This window comes from Gopherus evgoodei, unplaced genomic scaffold (genome assembly GCF_007399415.2).
Source record: "Gopherus evgoodei ecotype Sinaloan lineage unplaced genomic scaffold, rGopEvg1_v1.p scaffold_69_arrow_ctg1, whole genome shotgun sequence".
NCBI lineage: Eukaryota > Metazoa > Chordata > Testudines > Testudinidae > Gopherus > Gopherus evgoodei.
In genome coordinates, this window is record NW_022060090.1 from 452,357 (window position 1) to 475,364 (window position 23,008).

At 48.6% G+C, this 23,008-nt stretch overlaps 2 protein-coding genes across 2 annotated transcripts in view; both read left to right on the top strand.

Moving 5' to 3' along the window:
- LOC115643738 (zinc finger protein 660-like) overlaps positions 1 to 23,008 on the top strand; it is a 579,185-nt gene that overhangs the window by 429,784 nt on the left and 126,393 nt on the right. The gene's annotated exons all lie outside the window — the stretch shown is intronic.
- Positions 1 to 23,008, top strand: part of LOC115643735 (zinc finger protein 135-like) — a 62,182-nt gene that overhangs the window by 17,531 nt on the left and 21,643 nt on the right. The window contains exons 3-5 of the mRNA XM_030547732.1: positions 7,647 to 7,773; positions 13,870 to 13,983; positions 14,351 to 14,873. Of these exons, the coding sequence (XP_030403592.1) occupies positions 7,647 to 7,773; positions 13,870 to 13,983; positions 14,351 to 14,873 (764 nt within the window). The remainder of the gene's footprint in view (positions 1 to 7,646; positions 7,774 to 13,869; positions 13,984 to 14,350; positions 14,874 to 23,008) is intronic.

Consider the following 23,008-nt stretch of genomic DNA (forward strand, 5'->3'; position numbering starts at 1 on the left):
TAGGGGCTGATGTGTCTCTCCTGGAATGATCAGTGGAGGGATGGTTCCGTAGGGAGCTCAATTTTCCTGCTCTGCGCACCCCCTTTTTATAATGTGATTCTGATTATACCTCATTAGCATTGACGCACCATCTGTATCCTGTGGTTAAAGGCACCTCTGTTTCCAAATGTGCCTTACAGAATTTTTTTATTTAAAATTAATCTTCTGGCTAATTGTTCACCCTGTTACCACTTGGTAGCTCTTCTCCCATCATCTTAGGGCATCAGATTATTCCTTGGCCATTTACTTCTGTCAACATTTCTTAGCTCCAAGGCCTAAAATAGCGAAGCTAAAATCTTGCAGGTCTCAGCCTACAGGGTTTGTGTTTCAACCCTATTTATCTAGATACCGAGTACATGATTATTCATGCTACCTACCGATCGTTCGATTCCCTATTTAGCATACAGTGATTCTATATGACATAACGTGTTAGTTATTTATAACACCACACAGTAAATAAACAGTAAACTAAAATTAGTGGCTGCCGTTCCCACCCTTACTCCTACACTGTTGCTGTGGCTTGTGGTGCCCGGCGCTCTGCCTGCAGCTCCAGACAGGCTTTGTGCTCTCACACTGGGGCTGCATCTTGCTAGAGCCCCAGATACCCTGCAGCTCTGTGGCTGCTCCTGGCTCACCAGAGGCCATTTCAGATTTTGTGGAGAGGGGCAACTTTAATTGTGATCTTAGGGGCTACTGAGCCACCTGAAAACTGTAGGGATTTTACAGAAAATAACAGAAATTCACTGATGAGCACTGCATCTCATTTTTATGTAAAGAAAGATAAATATATAAATTCATAGATTCTAGGGTCAGAAGGGATCAATGTGATCATCTAGTCCAACCCCCTGCACAAAGCAGGCCACAGAACCCTACCCATCCACTTCTATAACAAACCCCTAACCTGTGCCTGAGTTATTGAAGTCTTCAAATTGTGGTTTGAAGACCTCAAGCTGCAGAGAATCCACCAGCAAGTGGCCTATGCCTCACACTGCAGGGGAAGGCGAAAAACCTCCAGGGCCTCTGCCAATCTGCCCTGGAGGAAAATTCCTTCCCGACCCCAAATATGGCGATCAGCTAAACCCTGAGCATGTGGGCAAGACTCACCAGCCAGCACTCAGGAAAGAATTCTCTGCAGTAACTCAGATCGCATCCCATCCAACATCCCATCACCAACCACTGGGCATACTTATCTGGCGATAATCAAAGATCAGTTGCCAAAATTAGGCTCTCCCATCATACCAATCCTTCCATAAACTTCCTCAAGCTTAATCTTAAGGCCAGATACCTCTTTTGCCCCCACTACTCCCCTTGGAAGGCTGTTCCAGAACTTCACTCCTCTAATGGTTAGAAACCTTCGTCTAATTTCAAGTCTAAACTTTCTAGTGTCCAGTTTATACCCATTTGTTCTTGTGTCTACATTGGTACTAAGCTTAAATAATTCCTCTCCCTCCCTAATATTAATCCCTCTGATATATTTATAAAGAGCAAGCATATCCCCCCTCAACCTTCTTTTGGCTAGACTAAACAAGCCAAGCTCTTTGAGTCTCCTTTCATATGACAGGTTTTCCATTCCTCGGATCATCCTAGTAGCCCGTCTCTGAACCTGTTCCAGTTTGAATTCATCCTTAAACATGGGAGACGAGAAATGCACACAGTATTTCAGGTGGGGTCTCACCAGCACCTTATATAACGGTACTAACACCTCCTTATTTTTGCTGGAAATACCTCGCCTAATGCATCCTAAAACCGCATTAGCTTTTTTAACGGCCATATCACATTGGCGGCTCATAGTCATCCTGTGATCTACCAATACCCCAAGGTCCTTCTCCTCTGTTGCTTCCAACTGATGCGTCCCCATTCTATATCTAAAGTTCTTATTATTAATCCCTAAATGCATGACCTTGCACTTCTCACTATTAAATTTCATCTTATTACTATTACTCCAGTTTACTAGGTCGTCCAGATCTTCCGGTATGATATTCCAGTCCTTCTCCGTGTTAGCAATACCCCCCAGCTTCGTGTCAGCTGCGAACTTTTTTAGCACATTCCCGCTTTTTGTGCCAGGTTCGGTAGTTAAAAGATTATATAAGATTGGTCCTAGAACCGATCCTTGAGGAACTCCACTAGTAACCTCCTTCCAGCCTGACAGTTCACCCTTCATAGACTCATAGACTCATAGGTCAGAAGGGACCAATCTGATCATCTAGTCTGACCTCCTGCACAAGGCAGGCCACAGAACCCCGCCCATCCAATTTTATAACAACCCCTATCCCAGGACCGAGTTATTGAAATCCTCAAAATTGGTTTGAAGACCTCAAGCTGCAGAAAAACCACCAGCAAGCAACCCGTGCCCCACGCTGCAGGGGAAGGCGAAAAACCTCCAGGGCCCCTGCCAATCCGCCCTGGAGGAAAATTCCTTCCCGACCCCAAATATGGCGATCAGCTAAACCCTGAGCATGTGGGCAAGAGTCACCAGCCAGCACCCAAGAAGGAATTCTCTGCAGTAACTCAGTTCCCATTCCATCCAACATCTCCCTGCAGACCATTGAGCAGACCTATCTGGTGGTAATCCAAGATCAATTGCCCAAATTAACAATCCTATCATAACATCCCCTCCATATACTTGTCAAGCTTTGTGTTAAAGCCAGGAAAGTCTTTTGCCCCCACTACTTCCCTCGGGAGGCTGTTCCAGAACTTCACTCCCCTAATGGTTAGAAACCTTCGTCTAATTTCAAGTCTAAACTTCCTAATATCCAATTTATACCCATTCGTCCTCGTGCCTACATTAGTACTAAACTTAAATAATTCCTCTCCCTCCCTAACGTTAACCCCCCTGATATATTTATATAGAGCAAGCATATCCCCCCGCAGCCTTCTTTTGGCCAGGCTAAACAAGCCAAGCTCTTTGAGTCTCCTTTCATAAGGCAGTTTTTCCATTCCTCGGATCATCCTTGTAGCCCGTCTCTGAACCTGTTCCAGTTTGAATTCATCCTTCTTGAACATGGGACACCAGAACTGCACACAGTATTCCAGATGGGGTCTCACCAACGCCTTGTATAACGGTACTAACACCTCCTTATCCTTGCAGAAAATACCCCGCCTGATGCATCCCAAAATCGCATTTGCTTTTTTAACAGCCGTATCACATTGGCGACTCATAGTCATCCTGCTATCAACCAGTACCCCAAGGTCCTTCTCCTCCTCCGTCGCTTCCAACTGATGCGCCCCCAACGTATATCCAAAATTCTTATTATTAATTCCTAAATGCATAACCTTGCACTTTTCACTATTGTATTTCATCCTATTTCTATTACTCCAGTTTACAAGGTGGTTCAGATCTTCCTGAATAGTATCCCTGTCCTTCTCCGTGTTAGCAATACCCCCCAGCTTCGTGTCATCCGCAAACTTTATTAGCACATTCCCGCTCTTTGTGCCAAGGTCAGTAATAAAAAGGTTAAATAAGATCGGTCCCAAAACCGATCCTTGAGGGACTCCACTAGTGACCTCCTTCCAGCCTGACAATTCACCTTTCAATACGACCCTCTGGAGTCTCCCCTTTAACCAGTTCCTTATCCACCTTACAACTTTCATATTCATTCCCATCTTTTCCAATTTGACTAACAGTTCCCCGTGCGGAACCGTGTCGAACGCCTTACTGAAATCTAGGTAAATTATATCTACCGCATTTCCTTTATCTAAGTAATCCGTCATCTTCTCAAAGAAGGAGATCAGATTGGTTTGACACGATCTACCTTTACTAAATCCGTGTTGCAATTCGTCCCAATTACCATTGACCTCTATGTCCTTAACTACTTTCTCCCTTAAAATTTTTTCCAAGACCTTACATACTACAGATGTCAAACTAACAGGCCTATAGTTACTCGGATCACTCTTTCTCCCTTTCTTAAAGATAGGAACTACGTTAGCAATTCTCCAGTCGTACGGTACAACCCCTGAGTTTAGTGATTCATTAAAAATTCTCGCTAACGGGCTTGCAATTTTATGCGCCGGTTCCTTTAATATTCTCCGATGAAGATTGTCCGGGCCTTCCGATTTTATCCCATTAAGCTGTTCAAGTATGGCTTCTACCTCAGATGTGGTAATATCCACCTCCATATCCTCATTCCCGTTTGTCATCCTTCCATTACCACTAAGCTCCCCATTAGCCTTATTAAAGACTGAGGCAAAGTACTTATTAAGATATTGGACCATGCCTAGGTTATCCTTAACCTCCTTTCCATCCTCAGTGTGTAGCGGTCCTACTTCTTCTTTCTTTCTTTTCTTCTTATTTATATGGCTATAGAACCTTTTACTATTGGTTTTAATTCCCTTTGCAAGGTTCAACTCTATTTGGCTTTTAGCCTTTCTCACTTTATCCCTACATGTTCTGACCTCACTAAGATAGCTTTCCTTGCTAATCCCACCCTTCTTCCTCTCCTTGTAGGCTTTCTGCTTTTTCTTAATCACCTCTCTGAGATGCTTGCTCATCCAGCTTGGTCTACAACTCCTGCCTATGTTTTTTTTCCCCTTTCTTGGGATGCAGGCTTCCGATAGTTTCTGCAGCTGAGACTTAAAGTAATTCCAGGTCTCTTCTGCATTTAGATCCACAAGTTCTTCAGTCCAATCCACTTCCCTAACTAATTTCCTTAATTCTTTAAAGTTAGCCCTTTGGAAATCAAAAACCCTAGTCCCAGATCTATTTTTGTTTATCCTTCCATCTAGTTTGAACTGAATTAGCTCATGATCACTCGAACCAAGGTTGTCCCCTACAACCATTTCTTCTATGAGGTCCTCACTGCTCACCAAAACCAAATCTAAAATGGCATCCCCTCTTGTCGGTTCTTCAACTACTTGGTGAAGGAATCCATCAGCTATCACATCAGAAAAATCTGATCCCTACTGTTCTTGCTAGCACTTGTACTCCAGTCTATATCTGGGAAGTTAAAGTCTCCCATGATCACACATTTCCCATTAGTGTTTACTTCCTTAAAAACATTAAAGAGGTCTCTATCCATATCCAAATCAGATCCCGGCCATCTGTAGCACACCCCAAGCACTATCTCAGGGGAGGCTCTAGTAGCTTTCTTTCCCAGTGTGATTTTTGCCCAGACAGACTCTATCTTGTCTATTCCATCACTTCTTATTTCTTTACAGTTAACCTCCTGCTTGATGTACAATGCCAGTCCACCACCTTGGCCTTTATTTCTGTCTTTCCTAAACAGCACATAGCCTTCAATACCCATACTCCAGTCATGACTACTAGTCCACCATGTTTCTGTTATCCCTATAATATCTGGTTTCACTTCCTGCACCAGTAACTCTAGTTCCTCCATTTTGTTCCCTAGGCTCCTCATATTAGTGTACAGACATTTTAATTTTTGCCGTTTGGCTTCACTCACATACTGTACCCTGTTAGGCATGGACATTCTACCACCAACATCACCTGTTAGTCTGTTATCTACACTACCCTTCCTCCTTATGCCAGTTCTTCTGTCCATGGCTGTATCCCCTCTTACTTTGTTTACTTCCCTCTCAAGGTTAAATATACTGACTCCAATTACAGCCACGTAGTAAATTTAGAACAATCGGGAGATAATACAGCAAGATATTCCCATCCCAAGCCTTGAGGTATCAGTCCTGGAGCTTTAATGCAGGTATCAGAAACAAAACTTTGATACTTTGCACCCTCTCTTTAGCAGAGATAAATAAATATAGAGAAAGGAAGCAGATTTTACTGAACAGACACACTCTGTGTTAGTGCCATTATCTCTTCTATTTTAGTCAATTGTTTTTCACTCCACTGAAAACATGTTTACTTAATTTACATACGTGATTAAGGTTTTCTCTCTTTTATTAAGAACGGGAATTTATTTTCTAGTTATTTTGGCATTTATGTTTACTGATCACAATCGGGTATGTGGCTCACTAACATTTGACTCCATATTTGCTATTACTATCGTACTTGGAACTGCATTTATTTTCATAGGAATTTGAAGTTACTTTCCAGATATAACTGTACCATGAAGTTCGGGGGAGACAGTTCTCTGCACCTCCCCCACTTCCTGCCATTCACTCTGACTCTCAGCCAGCAAGTAAAACAAGAGATTTATTAGATGACAGGAACACAGTCCAAACCAGAGCTTGTAGGTACAGACAACAGGACCCCTTGGTCAGGTCCATCTTGGGGTGGGGGGTAAGGAGCCAGACTCAGTTCCCCAGCCAGCTCCAAACTGAAAAATTCCCTCCAGCCACACTCCCTGGCTTCTCCAGCCTTTGTCCAGTTTCCTCAGGCAGAAGGTGTCACGTGGCCCCATCACCCTCCTGGGCTCAGGTTACATGCTCAGCTATTGTCCCTCAAGTGACGTCACACCCTGATATCCCATCACCAATGCAGACAGTCCCAGTAAAACTCCCCCGCAACATCCCCAGGTCAATCCTCCCCACTCCCTGCTTCATCACAGACTAAAAATACAATCTGAAGATAAGTGATCTTCATCTGCACAATGTCTGAAGTTTTGAGTTTAGCTAATTTTTTTCAATCAAGCCCTGCTAAGGTAAGTACAAGCAAAATGTACAGTCTGTTGTTTGCTAATAGCATTTTAAATAATGAATGACAAAGCACAATACTGTAATAACAGTAATAATGATAATTACGCCAGCCAGGAGAGGTGAGGCATTTTAGAACTCATTACTCAAAGACCTGAATTTAAGCATAAGACAGAAATAAAATGATGAAATGCACAGACCAGTTAAAAAGCTAAACTAACACCACTGTCATCCTGACCAAATGTGAAAGAATAAAATTACAGGGACTATACGTACTTTGCACATTTTGACAGGAAGTAAAAAGAAGTAATAACAGTAATTGAAGTGTCTGTTGTGGGGTGTGTATGTATGTGTTGGAGGAGTGTGAGACACAGCCCGCTGTCATTTCCAGAACAGCAGCACTCACTAGTCCGAAGGCTCGTTCACACTGCAGCAGGGGCCAGCAGCTCCCACTCCTGACCCAGAGGCAGCAGCACAGAATCTTGTTCCCCCAGCTCAGCTCAGCAGAGACTGGGCACAGAAGCAAGAAGGTGGGGCCACCCCGACATCAGCAACCCCCCCTGCGCAGCACACAGGAGGCTCCTGGGAGCAGCTTGGCAGGGGCAGCTCTAAGTGGCGGGAGGGGACAAGGCTGCAAGAACAGTTGTAGGGCAGACAGCTGAAGAGAAGTGGGGAGAGGAGAGACAGGACACCCCTGTTGGAGGAACCCCCTCAGCAAGGCCCCCCTGGACTGTCATGTAGTCTGCCCCCCACTAAGTCTGGCCCTGTCCAGCTCTTCACAATGAGAACAGCATTGGGCTACCTGCCAGCGAGCTCACCCTGCACCCTGCTAGGGCCTCCATTTCCTGTATCCGTCTGTGGCAAGTAGGGAGATGATGGATCTGCTGGGAGAGGCAAGGGGCTCTCGCTTCATCCCCTCACCCTGGTGTTTCCTGGCTGCTCTGAGCAGGGTGGGGGTGGGACTCCTGACTGTGAGCCACCCAGAGCTTCCATTTGATTGGCTCCTCTCCCCCATGAGTGTGGGGCAGCAGGTCCTGAGTGTTGGACTCTTGCTCTTTCAGGGGCCGGTGACCTTCGAGGAGGTGGCTGTGTATTCCCCCAGAGAAGAGGGGGCTTTGCTGGACCCCACTCAGAGAGCCCTCTACAGGGATGTCATGCAGGAGAAGTATGAGAATGTGACTTCGCTGGGTAAGGAGTCCTGTCCCCTGGGTTATTAGAAGCTGTGGGGTCTCTGAAGAACCTGAGCAGTAATAACTTTATACCTTTATTCATCATCCAAGTTTTGACAAGTTTCCTTGCCCGCCTTTTTTTGCCTTCTCTCCCACCCACTAGAATATTTTTTAGACATTTGTCATCAGTCATTTTGAAATTGCATTTAGTGTATCCTTATTGGCTACATTAATAACTACATTAATAACTGTTTTTTAATTAATTAATAAAATTATAAATAAATAAAAAAAATAAATGTTTTAAAAATTATTAAAAATTAAATCTTTTAAAGAGGAAATATGCTGCCTATAGAATTCTGAACTGAGTAGATCGGTGTGTGACTGACGTGTGGCTTGTGTGACAGTCAGATGAGCTCCTCTTTCGATAGAAGTGAGTATAATGTTGCCATTCAAGAGTCCAATGGTGAAAGGAGACCAGAGCCGTGTGAGAGGAGGAGAAGAAGGGGAGAGTAGCTAATTCTGGGGTGCCAGCACATGGGGAGGGTGTGTGCAGGATTAGAGCTAAGAAGGAGGTAGTAAGAGACGAGGAGGGAACACAAGAAGCTCCCAAGGTGGCGGGAGGTGGTGCCGGCTGAGAGTAATGAGACGAAGAGGAGGGGAGTGTGGAGGAAGGGCACCCAGGAAGTGGGCTGGATGGGTCAGTGGGAGGGAGGAGAGGTTTGAGGATCTAGAGCTGTGGGGGATCCCAGACCTTTAACCCCGAATCCCTACTCAAACCTTGTTGCTTGAGAGCCTGCACTCCAGTTTTCTTTCTGTTCAGTTTCACTTCATTATACGTTTCCTCCCATAAATACTATTTTAACTCCTCACCACCCTGTCCCACTCATTACCTCCCTCCCCATATAACCTCCCCATCTCTATGCACTGCGACCCTGGCCACCGATCCTGAGTCCTTGCTGCATTCCTCCCTCCCATAGCACTGCCACTACCCAAACGCCAATGTTGATGGTATCACAGGGTGGTAGTGTAGCCTGTACAATTTTTTCACCTATAAGATTACATATTGAGGTACAACTTGCCCTTGTACATGGCTCCTCAAAGTTAACTGAGAAGATGGAATTTGGTGAAACAGACAGAAACTTGATTTCATACAGACAGTTATAATTGAAATCATAGGCATGGATCAATACACGTAACAATTAGACTAAGATCAGTACAGTAAAGAGGGTCTTGCACTGTGCATACTTTCAAGTTATGGACACCATTGGAAACAAAGATCAAGGGGCAAGGGAGGCCATCAGAAGGGAGGCCCTGCTTCAGTTTACACAGTCTCAGGGACCCGACAAAATGAAAAAAATGGTCACTAGGAGAGGTAATTTATCCACTTCCTTATGGTAATAGGTTGGCTATATACCATATCTGCTCCTTTACTCTGATTACAGGAATGTCAGTAGCTGCCCCAACCCATATGTGGCCTTTGGGAAGTCCATCATTTAGCATCAAGCCTTAATACTCATGATTTACATCACTTAGTTATTAATAATTCCAATATATAAATGCTTCCAACTGCTGAGATAGCACATAGCAACCTAATTGCCACCTCCTTTCAGAATCCTGTGGCGTATTGCACCTGTTTGTAGTTACTCCTTAGTCTGTCAAAATGAAGGTGCAAAATATCTGATGGGGGATCCTCTCCTTAGGCCTGTTCAGTAAATCCCAGACTTCAGCATAACTTCTCCCACAAAGCCTCCACCTAATATAAGGCCCTTAACTGTAGCAAGCTTAATAACCCATTTATCCATGTTCACCTCCTTGCCTCTCCACATATGTTCCAAGCTAATAAGCAATACTCAGATAATGTTTACCTCTAGCGAGCATAAAATTACCCAGATGACATGGGAATAGGTCATAGATGATAAAATCAGGTCAGAGTCAACGGGAGTGAGAGTTTGGAGAGAGTCTTGTGTCCTCCTCTCCCCATCTGCAGCAGCCACAAGCTGTCTTCCCTCTGGGCTCTTTGGATCTCTGAGCCTGTCCCTCCTGATGTTGCGTGGCCCAGTTCTTGTTTCTTACAGTCACCTTTTCTGGAAGAATTAGAGGCTGTTGCTCCTGAGTTTTAGTGTTTAATTCCCCAGCCTTCTCCACACACTGTGGGGGAGTTTAATTCTCCCTCCCATTACACCTGAGTGACTAGATTTCCTAATTCCCCAAAATGTGCTTTTGCAATGTCACAATTCAGGGGTAGCTAAGCCTTTGACCTGCCTCCATGGTCTGCTCAAGGAATGGCCCCTCAGGTATCAGGCCTCTAGCCTGCCCCTCGCTATGGGCAGGGACCCACATGCCTCTCCTTTTTGACCAGTGTGTGAGGATTGCAGCTTGTCCTCCACTGTGTTTGCTGGACTAACGTCCAGTTCCTGTGCTTTGCTTTCTCTCCAGGGGCTGTGAGCAGTATATGTGAGATAGAGGTGGGACTTCTGGTGATACTTGTGTGATGCCAATACACACCTCAGTTTCCTGCTGTGGTTGGTATTGCTATGATTGTAAAGAGCAGGAGACATGAGGTGTGTTGTCACATAGCTGTCATGGGGTGATATGACTGGGTCATTAAGGACTGTCTGGGAGCAACCTACATCAGTGGAATACCCAACAGAGACAAGGAAATAATTGTCCCCTGTCCATGGGAGGATCTCCACTTAGCTGAGTGAAGCATCCATGGAGTTGTTATGTTCTTGGGAAGAGGAAGAACTGGGCTTGCAGATGCAGGGAGCTCTACCGGAGTGAAGACAAATGGACAGGGAAAGTGAGAGGAAACAAAACAGTTTTCTACAGCAGCTTAGCTCAAGGGCTTTGGTCAGTATGGACTATATTGTCGTCTTTGCTTCTCTGTGCTAATGAAAAGACTTTCCAGTGCTGTGTGTCGGTTGACTAATAAACCCTGCTATGTTTTAAAAGTCTGCCCAGTGTCACAGCAAGAACTTTCTGAGGTGCATTGAAGCATGACTGAGGAACAGTCTCTGAACAGAAGTGTAGTTCAGCTGGACCTGCTGGCAGAGCTCGCAGGTTGAAATGGGAGTGTTGAAGCCAGAGGCTCAGTCTCAGGTGTTGAAGCTACATGGCCTATCCTTGTGGAAGAGTGGAACCCCTTGGGAGTCTGGCGCACACAAGGGGCACCTCCCAAGGACTGTTTAAAAGCCAGGGCATTGCAGAGATCCTATGGATCCATGACAGTGCCAGAGGTTAAGCCTTATGGGTATAAGATATAAAACAAGAAAAGGATCTAAATGTGTATTTACCATGGCTCCCTCATCAGTCCTCGTGGGAATCCCTGATCTGTTCCAAAGTGTATTAAAACCTTCCTCTAAGGCTTACCTCTTGGTTATCAGGTCATGTCAGTTTTGTTAGTGTTTTCCCTTCACCCTCCCGCTTCCCTGGTTCTTATCATGCAGACAGCAAGCAGCAAATGACCAGAAGTCTGAAACGCAGAGAATGCGATATTTATTGGGGTTAGTTTCCAAGCAAGCATATTCCAAAGCCCTTCACACCAGTTGGGCTTATCTCTATTTGTCAGTAGAGACAGTTCCATAATGTTCCATTCCCTGCTGTGACGCCACAGAGTGTTTACCCCGTGTCCCCTGTGACATTGCACTCCATATGATTTTATGAAAATATGCTAATAAGTGTGAATATAATATAACTGGAATGTGTATCATGCAAAAGGTCTCTTGTAAGGTATCATTACAAAGCTTATAATCTACTGAGTGTGTTCATCCTAGCTGTATGAATGTATCCTTCGTATAGCTGAAAGTAGGACTATAAAATGTAACTCTGACCTCCTATTGTAGTATGCAAAGTGTGGGCCACTAATGTAAGTTTAGAATCTTGATGGCTCCCATCAAGTAGGACAATTGCTCCGTTTACTTGCAAGCCTGCCTGTGAGTCAGGCCGGGAAGAAGGGGCCTCACAGGACATGTGACCATGTTGCCTGGTACTGGAATCCATCTTAAACCTGGTGCTTTTCCATTTAGAAGGAGGCAGGGACCAAAGAGAAAAAAGATTCACTCCTTGTGCCAAAGGTGTATAAAGGGGTGGAAGAGAACAAAGGGGGCTGCAATCATGAGAAATCCCCTAGGTACCAGCTGAGCTAGAACAAGGACTGTACCAGGGGAAAGGATTGGGCCCAGACTAGAAAGGAATCTAGTCTGTGAAAGAAGCTTATTGGAACATCTCTGAGGGTGAGATTATCATCTGTATTCAGTTGCTACTGTCTTAGGTTTAGATTTGCGTGTTTTTGTTTTATTTCCCTTGGTAATTTACTTTGTTCTATCTGTTATTACTTGAACCACTTGAATTCTGCTTTTTATATTTAATGAAATCACTTTTGCTTATTAATTAACCCAGAGCAAATAATTGGTAGCTGGGGGAGCAGACAGCTGTGCATATCTCTCTGTCAGTGTTATAGAAGGTGGATACTTTATGAATTTACCCTGTATAAGCTTTATAGAGAGTAAAAGGGATTTGTTTGGGGTTTGGATCCCATTGGGAACTGGGTACCTGCTGGAGAGAGGAGCATTTCTTAAACTGTTTTCAGTTAAGTCTGCAGCTTTTGGGGGACATGGTTCAGACCTGGGTCTGTGTTGCAGCAGGCTGGCGTGTCTGGCTCAACAAGACCATACTGAAGTCCCAAGCTGACAGGGAAAATGGGCTCAGAGGTAGTCTCAGCACATCAAGTGGAAGTCCCAAGGGGTTTCTGTGACCCAACCTGTCACATTCCTCTTCCCAGCTCTGACGCCACAGACCATTTACCCTGTGTCTCCCTGCCCATCTGTGACGCCAAAGAGCATTTACCCCGTGTGCCCCTTCCCAGCTCTGACACCGCAGAACCTTGCCTGTGTCCCTGTTCCCGTTCCCCCCACTTAACAAATGTGATTCCAATTTCCCTTCCCCTTCCTGTTTAACCCCAGTTTATATAGTAATATTCTTAGCTGCACCTAGCACAATTAATTGTACAGAAGAGAGAAACAATTAGAGAACCAGACACATAAACAACAGAAAAGTGGGGGCCATAAAGATAGAACAATACAGAAATGAGGGTTTCACAGTCGGAGCCATTGATAAAAGATTTCTTGCCAGACCGGATGCTGTTAAACTAAGTTTCCTTTATCCATCTTAAGATCTGTTTCTTTATCTGTTGGTGATGAGCACTATCTGGACAGGATCGTATTCCTAAGAGCCCAATAGCACCTTATTCCAATGTGACTGGTTTGGGATGTGAGGATGTGACCCTTCGCTTCCCAGCTTATGGCTGCCCCTGCTGCTTAGCCAAAGGCCTTAGCCCAGGGGTCTCTAACATGGTGTCTGTGGGTGTCATGGCGCCCGCCAGGGCATCTATGTTCACCCACGTAGTGGCCGGTGGACAAGCATCTGCCGAAATGCCACTGAGAAGCAGCAGCATCAAGAGGCGTCGCCGCCGAAATGAAGCCGAAAATCAGTTGCATTTCGGCGGCGATGCCTCTTGATGTTGCCGCTTCTCGGCGGCATTTCGGCGGATGCTTGTCCACCGGGCACGATCCTTGGTGGTTCATCGTCCGGTGCCCGCCAGATGAAAAAGCTTGGGGACCACTGCCTTAGCCTAAGATCAAGTCCTCAGACTAGCCTAGTGAGAGAAGGCCCACACGCAGGCGGGCTGAGATTTTGATTCTTTCTTTTCATACTCCTGTAACTAGCTAAGTGATGAAAATACTTGTAAGTTCTTAAAGTCTAGGCTTTACAGACAGGCCTGAATATCTCCATTCTAACAGTGGGTTCTAGCCCTTCCTCCATTCTGTGTCTGTCTTGTCTATTTAGATTGTAAATTCTTCAGGGCATGGGCCATCCACTATTCTCTGTTTGTATTTTGCCTAGCACAGAGGGGACCCACTGTTAGTGGGTCCCTAGGCACTAAGATAATGAAGATGATTTTAGAATAATAATAACTCTCCTGGCACTTTGAGGCAAGGAAGCTGGCCTTGGGATGTTACTGCTTCAAAATGAGCTGGGCTTAAAAGGATGGAATATTTTTTGTAACAAGTATCCCACCAATTCCACTGACCTCCCTTCTTTTCTTTGCCCTGAATAGAGATTCCAGTTTCCAAACCTAATGTCATTTTGCAGCTGGAACGAGGGGAAGAGCCATGGGTCCCAGATCTCCAAGTCTCTGAGAAAGAAGTGCTCCTGAGAGCTGCCTACACAGGTGAGGAAGTGGTTAAACCAACTCAAGAACTGTCTGTGAATACAGGAAATATTTGGGATGCCCTACAAAGACTTTATGAGCTTTCCCAGGTTCAGGATTGTTCCCTGCAGATGTGGAATCATTAGGTAGATGTCACTCATAGCTTCCCACATATCCTGACTAACAGCTGGCAGCACGTCCCTCCCCAATCTTGCTTTCCCCTTAGAGTTCTGGTGAGATGCAGACCAAAACCAATCCCTTCCTCTCTCCTCTGGGGAGGGGCTTGGGGAAAATCAGCTCCTGATAGGTTTGATCTCTCCCACACATTTTGGATTGTTCTTCCCTTTTTCCATTCCTCTCTCTGAGATTTTCTTTCTCTCATGCACAGGGAGTGATCTATGTCTGGATTCTCTCTGTCTCCCATCAGGTGTTGGGATGGTGAGTGATAACGAGGAGGAGAAACCCCAGCAGGAAGATGCTGAGCAAGTAGAACTACATTGGACATTATCAGGAAGATCCAAAGGGAATGTTTCCAGGATTTGTGCACGCCCAGAAAAAGCAAAAGCCTGTGAGACTGAGCAGAGGCCAGGGGAAAACTTCAGTAGCTTCTCAGACCTTATTTCAAGTGAGAGAATCAACTTGGAAGACACACGTTACACATGCCATGAGTGCGGGAAACGCTTCAATTGGCACTCACACCTTATCATACATCGTAGAATCCACACTGGTGAGAGACCTTATGGATGCTCTGAGTGTGGGAAATGCTTCGCTAATAGTTCAACCCTCATCTCACATCAGCGAATCCACACAGGAGAGAAGCCCTACACATGCTCAGAGTGCGGGAAAAGCTTCAGTCAGAGCTCTGCCCTTATCAAACATCGGAGAATCCACACCAGGGAGAAGCCCTACATGTGCACTGAGGGTATGTCTACATCTAAAATTTTGCAGCGCTGGTTGTTACAGCTGTATTAGTACAGCTGTATAGGGCCAGCGCTGCAGAGTGGCGACACTTACAGCAACCAGCGCTGCAAGTGGTGTTAGATGTGGCCATACTGCAGCGCTGTTGGGCGGCTTCAAGGGGGGTTCGGGAAACGCAAGAGCAAACCGGGGAAGGAGACCAGCTTCGCCGCGGTTTGCTCTCGCGTTCCCCGAACCCCCCTGCAAACCGCAGGGAAGGAGACCTGCTTGCACGGAGGTTCGGGGAACGCGAGAGCAAACCGGGGAAGGAGACCAGCTTCGCCGCGGTTTGCTCTCGCGTTCCCCGAACACCCCTGCAAACCGCAGGGAAGGAGACCTGCTTGCACGGAGGTTCGGGGAACGCGAGAGCAAACCGGGGAAGGAGACCAGCTTCGCTGCGGTTTGCTCTCACGTTCCCTGAACCCCCCTGCAAACCGCAGGGAAGGAGACCTGCTTGCACGGAGGTTCGGGGAACGCGAGAGCAAACCGGGGAAGGAGACCAGCTTTGCCGCGGTTTGCTCTCGCGTTCCCCGAACCACTCTGCAAACCGCAGGGAAGGAGACCTGCTTGTTCGGGGAACGCGAGAGCAAACCGGGGAAGGAGACCAGCTTCGCCGCGGTTTGCTCTCTCGTTCCCCGAACCCCCCTGCAAACCGCAGGGAAGGAGACCTGCTTGCACGGAGGTTCGGGGAACGCGAGAGCAAACCGGGGAAGGAGACCAGCTTCGCCGCGGTTTGCTCTCGCGTTCCCCGAACCCCCCTGCAAACCGCAGGGAAGGAGACCTGCTTGCACGGAGGTTTGGGGAACGCGAGAGCAAACCGGGGAAGGAGACCAGCTTCGCCGCGGTTTGCTCTCGCGTTCCCCGAACCACTCTGCAAACCGCAGGGAAGGAGACCTGCTTGTTCGGGGAACGCGAGAGCAAACCAGGGAAGGAGACCAGCTTCGCCGCGGTTTGCTCTCGCGTTCCCCGAACCCCCCTGCAAACCGCAGGGAAGGAGACCTGCTTGCTCGGGGTTCGGGGAACGCGAGAGCAAACCGGGGAAGGAGACCAGCTTGATTACCAGAGGCTTGATTACCAGAGGGATACCTGCTTATTCCACGGAGGTCAAGAAAAGCGCTGGTAAGTGTCTACACTTGATTACCAGCGCTGGATCACCAGCGCTGGATCCTCTACACCCGAGACAAAACGGGAGTACGGCCAGCGCTGCAAACAGGGAATTGCAGCGCTGGTGATGCCCTGCAGATGTGTACACCTCCTAAGTTGCAGCGCTGTAACCCCCTCACCAGCGCTGCAACTTTGTGATGTAGACAAGCCCTGAGTGCGGGAAAAGCTTCAGTCAGCGCTCACACCTTATCAAACATCAGAGAATCGACATAGGTGAGAAACCTTACGCCGGCCTGCACAACTCGTAAAGCGGCGAGGGCCACATTACTCCAAAGAAAACAGCTGAGGGCCGAAACCCCGCAGCCCTGTAGAAACACCCCGACCCAGGGCCGCCCAGCCCTGCGTATACAAACCCTCCTTCCCCAGTGCCGCCCCACCAAAACAGCTGTGGGCCAAAAAGGAAGGTTGGGGGTGGGGAAGTGATACTTTATTTCAGGGGTCGGCAACCTATGGCACACGAGCCAATTTTTAATGGCCCGTGGCTGCCTGCTGGGACTCCGCGTGGCATTAAAAATCCTGCCGACACGGCAAACTGCGGGGTCTGCAGTCCCAGGCTGGAGTGCTGGCCCGAGTGCAGCAAGCCACTGCCACCTCCCCCGCCTTCCCCTAGAGCCTTGTCGCTGCGCACGCAGCGCTCTGGGGGCTGGGACTAGGCTCTCCCGCGGGACAGCGTTTGGCTCCGTGGGGAGGGAAAGACGCTCCTAGCTCATCCGGAGCCCTGCTGCCACGTGTGCAGCACTCTGAGGGGCAGGGCAGGGCAGGGCAGGGCAGGGCTGGTCTACATGCACAAGGGTGGTGGTGGCAGGGCTCCGGATGAGCGGGGAGCCTCCTGGTAAGGGGGCTTGGTCCGGGGCCAGCGCGGGGGGAGTTGGGTGAGGGCAGTCAAGGGACAGGGAGAAGGGTGGGTGGGATCCCGCGGGGTGGTTAGGGGTGGGGGTCTCTGGAGGGGGCAGTCAGGGAGCAGGGGGGTTGGATGGGGCATGGGAATCCTAGGGTCTGTTTGGGGGGCGGATAGGGGTCAGGGAGCAAGGAGGGTCCTGGGGGAGCAGTTAAGATGTGGGGAGGGGTTCTCTGGAGGGGGTGGTCAGGAGATAAGGAGCTGTGGGGTGTTGGATGAGTCGGGAGTTCTGGGGGGTCCTGTCAGGAGGCAGGGGTGTGGAGAGGGGTTGGGACAGGCAGGGAGCGGGGTGGGGGTTGTATGGATCCAGAGTTCTGGGGGTCCTGTCGGTGCGGGGAGCAGATAGATAGGCATGGGAGTCCAGGGGGTCTGTCTTTGTGTGGGGGTGTGGATAAGGGTTGGGACAGTCAGGGGACAGGTAGAGGGTAGGGTCCTAGGGGGGCAATCAGGGGATAAGGGGCAGGGTCCCAGGACGGGGTAGTCAGGACAAGGAATGCGGGAGTTGGGGGATCTGGGAGGGCCAGTCACTCAGCCCTCTGCCCTGACCCCTGACCCCCTCCCCACACACTCAGCCCTCTGCCCTGAGCCCTGCACCTCCACACACCCACAGGTGCTTGCCCTGAGCCATGTACCACCCAGCCCTCTGACTCTTTCATCCCCGGCATGACCCCAGCCCTGACTGGCACCCCCACACGTACTCAGCCCCCCTACCCTGACACCTGCACTCCCTCATGCCCCCAGCCCTCTGCCCTGACTCTTGCACCCCCACATCCCCAGCCCTCCCCCACATCCCATGCACCCCACGCCAACCCCATCCCCACCCTGAGGACCAAACGGGAGCCCCTGCACCACCACTCACATTCCCACCTGCACCCCTCACACCACATGGGAGCTGCCCAGGTGAGTGCCCCCACACCCAAACCTCCTGCCCCAACCCTAAGCCCCCCTCCCTCATTCTAGCTCCTGGCCAGACCCTTCACCCCCAGCCCTGTGCTTGGTCCACTCCCACCCTCAGCTAAGTGCAGAGAGAGGAAGAGAATGGGCCAGAACCAGGGAGAAGGTAGGTCCCCACTGTATGTGGGCAGAGCTGGGACCCCAGATGGGCACCAGGCTGAGCGGGTCCGGCAGCTGGGATCCTGGCTGGCAGGAGCCGGAGGATGGAACCCCTGAGCATCTGTGGGCTAAGCCGCGCAGCCCGCTGCCGGCCTGGGGTCCCGGCTGCCGGCTCCGCGCAGCCCGCTGCCGGCCTGGGGTCCCGGCTGCCGGCCCCGCGCAGCCCGCTGCCGGTCTGGGGTCCCGGCTGCCGGCCCCGCGCAGCCCGCTGCCGGTCTGGGGTCCCGGCTGCCGGCCCCGCGCAGCCCGCTGCCGGCCTGGGGTCCCGGCTGCCGGTCTGGGGTCCCGGCTGCCGGCCCCGCACAGCCCGCTGCCGGTCTGGGGTCCCGGCTGCCGGTCTGGGGTCCCGGCTGCCGGCCCCGCACAGCCCGCTGCCGGTCTGGGGTCCCGGCCGCCGGACCCTTCCCAGCTGGGGTCCCGGCCCCAGGCACCACTCAGCCCACTGCCAGCCAACGTGAACAGAACCCCAGACCAGCAGTGGGCTGAGCGGGCCGGTGGCATAAGATCAACATTTTAATTTAATTTTCAGTGAAGCTTCTTAAACATTTTGAAAACCTTGTTTATTTTACAATACAACAGTAGTTCAGTTACATAATATATAGACTTGTAGAGAGAGACCTTCTAAAAAACATTGAAGTGTATGACCGGCACGCAAAATCTTAAATTAGAGTGAATAAATGAAGACTCGGCACAGCACTTCTGAAAGGTTGCCAGCCCCTGGCTTATTAGGACTAGAACTGCTGTTTTCAACAGCCATTGCCTTTTTGTTTGTTTAAAAGGAAGACAGTGATATTGCATTGGCAAATTCCCCACAGAAACAAAGAATAATAAAGGCACCTCAACTTTTCCTCATTTATGGAGAACAGTCTTACAATATGCATTCAGAGAGCCTCCAATCATACAAGCTGGAAATTGTTCCCCTTTATTGCAACTCTGTAACCATATGGGAACCGATCCTATCTGTGTTTTGTGCACATCCAAAATTCCTGCTGAATGACCCGCCCTGGGAGCGTTACCAGTGACCCAGGGCTGGAGCGGCAGGAGGTGGGGGGGGCACTGGTGGGGGGGAGCCCAGGGCTGGGGCAGCAGTGGGGTGGGAGGAGGACACTGGTGGGGATGTGCACATCCAAAATTCCTGCTGAATGACCCGCCCTGGGAGCGTTACCAGTGACCCAGCGCTGGGGCGGCAGGGAGTGTGGGTCGGTGGGGGGAGAGCCCAGGACTGGGGCAGCAGGGGGGCTACAGGGGGAGCCCAGGGCTGGGACGGGGGGCAGCCAAATTTTTTTTTGTTTGGGACAGCGAAAACCTAGAGCTGGCCCTGCCGGGTTCCCCCAACCACCGAAGGCCCGGGCCCTTTAATTTGACCCTTAGGGCTCCCAGCCACCTCTTCAGCTGGGAGCCCGCGACTGATTTAAAATAAAACAGGGGCCGGCAACCTTTCAGAAGTGCGGTGCCGAGTCTTCATTTATTCACTCTAATTTAAGGTTTCGTGTGTCGGTCATACGCTTTAATGTTTTTTAGAAGGTCTCTCTCTAAAAGTCTATATGTTATATAACTAAACTAGTGTTGTATTGTAAAATAAACAAGGGAAGGAGGTTAGCACTGCCACACAATGGTCTTTTCCACAGCATTTTGGACTCATTCTTTCTGAAATCTGGTGTCATTGAGACCATTGTTAATCCAGAATCACTGTATGGAAAGACAGGGAGTGACTCCAGATGGACAGTGGGGCAAATGAGGTCAGCAATTTTCCCTGTGAGGAGGGGCTCTCATTAGCTGCTCTCCCCAGAGGGCTAAAGGAGGGAAGCTGCTCAAACGCTCTGTCCTTCTCTACTCAGGATATTGGGGTTCAGCTTTCTGGGTCAGACACTGCAGCCTCCATTGTGATCTGGGAGGCCAGGCTTGGCAGCTGCTGCTCTCCCAGTGGGGCTCTGTGCTGGGAAGTGACCTTAATTAAAGCTTCTTCTCTGTCCGGCCCAGGGGTTGACTCTCTCCAGCTGGTCCTAGCCCCCTAGGGCAGCCCTGTACCTTATTAATACTAATTTCTGAGCCAAACATTCCAAGTAACTGAAAGGAACAAAGGGAAAATGCTGGGGTCTGGCCTTAAAATTACTCCACACAAACAGACCCCCCTCATTTCTCATCCCATTAGCAACTGCAGGATAAAATCCAGCCATAGGGGAGCAAACTACCCAAGAATGGGACTTTCCTACCAGACAGGCCGGGAGAGGGGACAGGGAAAAGGAGATAGAAGGAGAAAAAGACTGAAAGGAGCCATGGGAGAGAAGAGTTTGGAGAGAGATTTCCAAATCTCTAATCTTCCCAGAAAGATGTATTGCTGCACCCTGGATAGAGTCACTTTCCTGTGGAAAAGATGAGAATCAGACAGAGGAAAATCCAGTTCCTGATTCCCTATTCCCCCACTGGGGTGTGACTGCCATGGGGTCAGTGTCTGAGGGAATCCCCCACAGTCAATCCTTTGGTTCTGCTTTTTTCAAGCCTTGTGTTCAGAGACTGTTATGGGATGTGAAGAGGGAGAAGCGAGGTTAAAAATGTCTCAGCTTAGCCTGGCAGGAGAGGCCAGGTCTACACTGTACACAGAGATCAAGCCTTTCTCAACATGGCAGACTCTAGGATGTCTGTCTGCGGGGAAAGGGCCTGGGGGAATCATGCTTTGAAAAGAATTAAAACCTGTTCTGAAACCTTCACAACTTCCCTTCTTACGCCAGGCTGCGGAATAATGTCTATGTTTCGCTCCAGTTCATCTCGCCCTCTCGTTGGACAGGGGAGAGAAATGGCTGCAGAGGAGCCGCTTCAGGTAGTTATTATCAGGGGATTGCTGGTGGGTTCTTCCAGAAGGGAGAGGGACAGCAAATACATCGGAGATGGGAAATGTTTGCACAGTCTGGTTTGCAGGAAATGCACAGGGTGGAGAAAGGGAAGAGCACGGGGTGTGCTAAACCTGCTGGGAGTTATTTAATAAGTGGCCTAGATTCTAGGAACAGGTTCGGAGGTGGAAATGCTCTAGTTTGTGGAGCAGAAAATAACCCAGCTCCATGGGGCTGGGAAAACTTACCAGACTCCTAGTGCTGGAGCCCAACCTGACTAACCAGCGGCTGCTGTGAGATATGAAGGGGGCACCCACTAGTGAGGCTTAGGGGAGATTCCCCTCCCTTCACATCCAGCTCTTCAGAATGGGGAGGGTGTTGGGCTTCCTACCAGGGAGCTGTCCCTGGACCCTGCTAGGGGGTCCTGTCATCAACAGATAGCTAAGGGTTAATGTCTCTTTCACCTGAAAAAAAAAAGTAATCTGAAGCACCTGACCAGAGGACCAATCAGGAAACAGGATTTTTTCAACTCTGGGTGGAGGGAAGTTTGTGTCCGAGTTCTTTGTCTTCGGTCTGCCTGTATCCTCTCTCAGCTATGAGGAGATTTCTATTTCCTGCTTTCTAATCTTCTGTTTCCCAGTTGTAAGTACCAAAGATCAGATAGGGATTTATATGTTCTTTTGTATTTACATGTCTATAGTTGCTGGAGTGCTTTGAATTGTATTCTTTTTGAATAAGGCTGTTTATTCATATTTCTTTTAAGCAATTGACCCTGTATTTGTCACCTTAATACAGAGAGGCCATTTGTATGTATTTTTCTTTCTTTTTTATATAAAGCTTTCTTTTAAGACCTGTTGGAGTTTTTCTTTAGTGAGGAACTCCAGGGAATTGAGTCTGCAGCTCACCAGGGAATTGGTGGGAGAAAGAAGTCAGGGGGAGATCTGTGTGTGTTAGATTTACTAGCCTGACTTTGCATTCCCTCTGGGTGAAGAGGGAAGTGCTTTTGTTTCCAGGACTGGAATTAGAGAGGGTGGACTCTCTCTGCTTAGATTCACGGAGGTTGCTTCTGTGTATCTCTCCAGGAGCACCTGGAGGGGGGAAGGGAAAGGTTTATTTCCCTTTGTTGTGAGACTCAAGGGATTTGGGTCTTGGGGTCCTCAGGGAAGGTTTTTGTGGGGACCAGAGTGCCCCAAAACACTCTAATTTTTTGCATGGTGGCAGCAGTACCAGGTCGAAGCTGGTAACTAAGCTTGGAGGTTTTCATGCTAACCCCCATAGTTTGGACGCTAAGGTCCAAATCTGGGACTAGGTTATTGACATGGTGGCAGCGTTTGTGGGAAAGATAGAATCCAGAAGCCAGTAGGAATATTATATTTTTCTTTTCTCTGCTAGGGGCGTTTTAGCAGAGAGAAACAGTTTGGTTTTAAAAGGGAACCAGAGAGAATTTTTTTTTCTGCTCTCTCTGGCAGTTGTGGCTTGCATATTAAGCAAGAAACCATTAAGGAGCTGTTAAGGGTCTTTTGTCACACAATAGCACTCCCATTAGGAGTCAGTCTCCATCCGAGGATATTAAAGGAACTGGCGCGTGAAATTGCAAGCCCGTTAGCGAGAATTTTTAAGCAATCGATAAACTCAGGGGTTGTGCCGTATGACTGGAGGATTGCTAATGTAGTTCCTATTTTTAAGAAAGGGAATAAAAGTGATCCGGGTAATTATAGGCCTGTTAGCTTGACGTCTGTAGTATGCAAGGTCTTGGAAAAAATTTTAAGGGAGAAAGTAGTTAAGGACATAGAGGTCAATGGTAATTGGGACGAATTGCAACACGGATTTAGTAAAGGTAGATCGTGTCAAACCAATCTGATCTCCTTCTTTGAGAAGATGACGGATTACTTAGATAAAGGAAATGCGGTAGATATAATTTACCTAGATTTCAGTAAGGCGTTCGACACGGTTCCGCACGGGGAACTGTTAGTCAAATTGGAAAAGATGGGAATGAATATGAAAGTTGTAAGGTGGATAAGGAACTGGTTAAAGGGGAGACTCCAGAGGGTCGTATTGAAAGGTGAATTGTCAGGCTGGAAGGAGG